Source organism: Manacus candei, unplaced genomic scaffold, assembly GCF_025592945.1.
Source record: "Manacus candei isolate 608988 ecotype Guabito, Panama unplaced genomic scaffold, ASM2559294v1 h1tg000035l, whole genome shotgun sequence".
In the NCBI taxonomy this organism is placed as follows: Eukaryota; Metazoa; Chordata; class Aves; order Passeriformes; family Pipridae; genus Manacus; species Manacus candei.
In genome coordinates, this window is record NW_026138083.1 from 9,434,574 (window position 1) to 9,439,838 (window position 5,265).

Consider the following 5,265-nt stretch of genomic DNA (forward strand, 5'->3'; position numbering starts at 1 on the left):
GTTGGATAATAAGAATGGGAAATTGGTACAAGAAATTGAATGATCCCATAGTCCCATATTGCTCAATACACATTTGCATCTGATGTCTTGTTGTTATTTAGTAGACAGTTGTTTAATTGATCTGGAAGGGCAGATGATGACTGAAAATCCATGAATTGGCCAGTAACACATCTTGCAAGAATCACCTGAAGATTTCACAGCACTAGCTACTTGCTGCTGCTCAGATGTGTCACTGGAACAATTCAGATGCAGACATAGCTTTGGTAAAAAGCCAACACAATCCAGATGTGTCCTCAGTGACACTGGAGTTTCCAGGAAATGCTGGGTCTTTTTCAGTTTCCATCAAATGTTTTAGACCCTCTGAATACCATGTTTATCATGGGGTGGGTTTGGGTTTTATTTTTAGCTAATCTAATAACTGTGGTTTTTCTACACTTATATGCTGGAGGGGGACTCTTATCTGGAATCTGAATCTTTGTTAGCCAGGAGGAAAAATGGCTTTTCATCCATCCCAGTGTAAATGATTAAAAAAACTGGCAGTGTTCCCATGTACAAAACGTAATAGAACTGCTCCCTTTCAGCTGAGCAGTTGTAGTTTTCTATGAGTCCTGAAGTGTAGCTAGCAGCAGACCTGAGTTTGACAAATAACCTGTGGCATGACGGCAAATGGCATTAGAAGTGGTTTTAACTTAGTGCTGTATGCACCAGGCCTGAGCACACAGTTGCTGTGCAACTGTAGGCGTATAAAGCCTAGGGAGATCAGAGAGCCTCCCTTGGTTCTGTAAATCCAACTGTGCATCACTGTGTTGTGTTGCTGGACTTGGTTTTACTATCAGCCACGTGTTGCTGCTGATTGCCTACAGTGATTTTGTCCATCTTGGCAGAGATCTGAGATCCACTGTCTTGGTGCTATTCAGGTGCTTATAGGAGCCAGCACAGCCCAGGTAGAGCAGACTAAGGTCAGGGATGGCAGATGGAAGTGGGAAATGGTGTGAGGCAGGTCACACAGCTGTAAGCTTAGGAGGGCCTGTGAGCTGCCCGATCCAACCTGCCCTACTTGCTGTCCTAGAGCATAGTCTGTTCTGCACCAGAGCCCAAAACAAAAGGCAGGCACACTTCCTGCTGCTGACTACCTGTGTGTCTTTGCTGTAGGTTACTACTTCACAGGGGATGGTGCTTACAGGACCAAGCAAGGCTATTACCAGATAACAGGGCGCACGGATGATGTCATTAACATCAGTGGGCACAGGCTTGGGACAGCAGAGATAGAAGATGCAATGGTAAGTTCCAAGCAGGTAGAGGTCCCTTGACAGGGCATATCTGTGGGGTACAGTGACCCTTTCAAAGCAGCTTTGTGAATTTAAACAAATTAAAGGTCTCTTGCCTTCAAACCCCTGCCCCTGCATACACACAGCTTGATGCACAATCCATAGCAAATTTGCAAGAGGAAACAGCTCCCTTTTATTTAGGGGACAACAAATGAGCAAGTGAGAGGAGTCACACTGTGAGCAGTCCCTGCAGTCGAACTGTCAGGGCTATGTTTCCTCTCAGTGATGTTGTACTGTTGCAGTTGTTGTTTTGGATGCTGATGGACCCTCCAGAAATCTCTCTCCCATTTGTTCCTTCTCCTCTGCTAACAGCTGACCTCTCCTTCACAAACCTGTGGTTCTTGCTCATCCAAATTAGCTGAATATGCCTGAGAATTCAGAAGTGTTAAACAAAGCAACCTTGATTTATGTGAGCTGCAAAACTTACCTGTCATTTTGAGAGAAAATAATATTAGCTCAGAGAATTGAAAACAAAAAGTCCTCAGAGCATTTATCTTTAAAGCTTGACCTGAATATTTATTTCTATATTATGTGCATTGCCTGCAAATGTCACTTAAATGTAACATCTGATAAACCTAAGCTGTGTTTGCATGGAACACCAGATTCTACTTTCTCCTACTCCAAAAGTAATTCTTTTGCCTGTGTGGGTTTCTGATCACAGCTATAGGATCCAGTTCCTCTCACAATGTATGGATGTGTTTATGCAAATATATTTGTATGCTTAGATTGCTGTACGATGTTTCCTTTCATATTTTAATCTAATTTAAGGTAACATAATCCATTCTTTGATGTGAGATTCAGATATGTGATTTCTTCTTGTCTGTGCACCCAAACTGTCGTCTTACTGTAGAAGAACATTAACTTGAACTCTGAAGTGCAACAGAAGAAATCATTGCAGTGTAGCATAAGAATAAAAATGCAATTGCAAAGCAACCTTCTCTCTTCTGGGAGGATGAAGCAGTCTGATTTCTGCCTTGTGATAGACTTTGGGCACTTATAAACACCAGTAAAATGTGGACTGTGATGTTGGCAGCTTCAGTTTTGCTCCGCTGGCCACAGTTTCCTATAGCACTGAGCATTGCAGAAGCTGGTTTTGCTTGTGATTTGACTGTGGCTAGTCAGCACCTGAGACCATAGTCACACACAAAGAAGGAGAAAGCAGGTTTCCAGCTGTTGCAAATTCAGTTTGATGTGCAGTGGCCTTAGCAGTGGATGTAAGAGTACTTAATTGTGTGTACAAAAGCTGGGCTAGTACAGGGCTACTCCCTGATTCGTGGCCATGGCTATGCAGTAGAAAGTCAGCATCCAGATTTTCCTGTTGTGCTTTCAGCAGGATCTGTCAAGGGGAGAGCAAGATATGGCAAGATGTTTTATTGCTACAACTACTGGAGCAAACTCTGTAGGACTTTATGATCTGTGTATTTTTTTTAACTTTTTGTGAAGGCTGATCACCCTGAGGTCCCTGAGACAGCTGTGATTGGGTATCCACATAAGATCAAAGGAGAAGGTATGTGAAAAGCAGTGTCCTGAAATGACATCTGCATACACTTCCCTTAAATTCTAACCTAAGTGTATGTTAGGAGATGCTTAGGGAATGGGAGGGCAGTTATCCTTAGCCTGATTCGTATTTCAGCCCCAAGAGGCAAAGACAGCCATGAAAAATTTCCTAAACTGGGTGCAGATGTTATTCCCTAAACTGTTGGAGCACATAGTGTTTATGTATAGGGTAGAGCTTCCTTTTAAAGGACTGTGCTTAGAGATGTCCTTTGAACAGAATGGGAAATAGCTGATTTCCGTTGGCCAGCTCTTGATCACAATGGTACTTTTGTTGACTTGTCGTTGTCACTGAGATCAGTCTGATCCAGAGATACCAAGAAAAGGCTGGGCCATCATTTGAGAGTTGGGGTCTGACTCACTTTTGTAAACAGGATCTGTGGTTTTCTTGTCAGTCTCTACATTGTGCATAGGAATGATTTGAAACTGGCCTTGGCATTCAATTCAAAAATGAGCATCTCTGGTCTTGCCAGCCAGTATCTAATGTGAGATTTGTGACTTCTGCTCATTTGTCTTCCAGGTGCCTTTGCTTTCGTAGTGCTAAAGGAGCAGGTGGCTCACGTAGACCGTATCAAAGAAGAGCTCAAAACCATAGTAGCTTCCAAGATAGCAAAATATGCTGTGCCTGACCACATTCTGGTGAGTGGGAGACTGAAACTGGTATGAGGAGCAGGAATGGTCACACTGAGCAAACCTTACCTTCCTACCTGCAGTGCTGCTGCTGTTGTTCTCTGGCAAGACAAAGAAGCAGGAAAACAGAACTAGCTGGAGGGATCCTAGGGAGGGGAGGGCAGGTGCAGTGGTCTGCCTGTGCTGCTTTTTCCGTGCCCGAGTATTGGCAGTGACCTAGAGGTGGCTAGGATTTCACAGCTGCTCCAGCCTGAGAGCAGCTTCTCAGTGGGGCTGTTAAAGAGTGTGTGTTAGAGCTTCCCTGAGGCTGCTCCTTGAGTGCTGAACAACCCCTTAAATGGTATGCACAGAGAGTGTTGAGAGCACTGTGCTTGGGGAGCTCTTGCAGAGGGAAACTCCAGGGCTACCATGTGTTTCAGTACGCGCTTGATGTCCCTGTTCACTGTGCAGCAGTGTTGCTGCTCTGTACAGCTCTCCCTTAGCTGAAGCAATGCAGCACTGCTCTCTGTGGCCCTGTGCAATGAACCAAATGCCACAACCTTCAATGTCACTGAGAGGCAGTGACACTTCTCGCTGCCCAGCTAGTTTGCATTGATAATTAGCATCAGCCTCAGATCTCAAAGCACTGGCTGTTTTCTGTTTGATAACAGGAGGCTGTTCAGCCTGGCACTGGAAGCGCTGATAAGCTCCAGGCTCAGTTTCAAGCCTCTTCATCTCTCAGCAGCTCCCTTTGTGTGGTAGGGGAGAGTTCACAAAGTTGCCTCTTAGCTGTCCCCCAAGGCCTGCCTGCATCCTTTTCATTCTGCTTGGAGGCAGTGACACCACTTCTTTGAGGGGTTCTGCTTTAGCCACATGCTTGTAAGGTAGACACCAAGGCACAGGAAAGAATATAACAGGAGCAGGCAAGGGTGGCTCATTGGGTACAGTCCATGGTACCCTCAGTGGATTGGAGAAGCTTCCAGAACTTGCAGGTTTGCAAGGAAATGCCTCTGTTTCCCTGTGTTTAGGGGTAGTCCTGCAGAGAAGTCCTGTAACTCTTACCTTGCATGTTAGTTAATGCTTTAGAGTTTGTGGCCTACTGGCCAAATCATGTAGTAAAATATGAGACCTGCTAGTGTCTGTGTTCAGTGCCTGAAAACTCTTCACCAGGTTCAGATTTATGCTAAAGCCTTTGAATCTGCTACTAAGTCCGTTGCACGAGGCATAACCAAGGCATTTAACATTGTTCTGATTATGAAGGAAGGTGTGTAGGCTGACAGATATAACCAGGCAGAGAAAAACATCAGCAGACAGGAGTTATCCCCTGAGTAGGAGACCCTGTAGCTGTTGTGCAGAGTTGTATGCTTTATGTTCCTGCCCTGTAAGGGGGAATACATATATCTGTATGCTCTGGTAAGGCGTTGAGATCTGTGTCACCATTAGTGCCTGAGTTTTCAATAGTTAACAGCTTATTCAGGACCTGATTCCCAAAAGAGCTGTGTGTCCTGCAGCATCCAGTCTGGACATACATGGCAATGGGGAACAAAGTCCACTGAAAATAAGAATTAAAATTTATAGCATGAGGAATTGATGCTAGTTACACTCCTTTCCTTGGACATAAACTAGTGTGATCAATGGTCTTTTTCCCAGGAGCCTCAAAGGAGCTGTGGCCATGAAATAGTGTGCCATGCTTAGGACAGTTCAGCCAAATTTCCTTGTGGTTTCCAGCAGGACTTAGGTTCTATTACAGGTGTGTCTTTTCCCTTCTTTGCAG

General features: G+C 44.7%; 1 protein-coding gene across 2 annotated transcripts in view; it reads left to right on the forward strand.

The window, feature by feature from the left end:
* LOC127473292 (acetyl-coenzyme A synthetase 2-like, mitochondrial) overlaps positions 1-5,265 on the forward strand; it is a 38,929-nt gene that overhangs the window by 26,249 nt on the left and 7,415 nt on the right. For both annotated transcript variants that reach the window (XR_007905360.1, XM_051792716.1), the window contains exons 11-13: positions 1,153-1,280; positions 2,772-2,835; positions 3,403-3,521. Coding sequence is in view for 1 of the 2 variants with exons in the window: in XM_051792716.1 (XP_051648676.1) it covers positions 1,153-1,280; positions 2,772-2,835; positions 3,403-3,521 (311 nt within the window). In the remaining variant the exon portion in view is untranslated. The remainder of the gene's footprint in view (positions 1-1,152; positions 1,281-2,771; positions 2,836-3,402; positions 3,522-5,265) is intronic.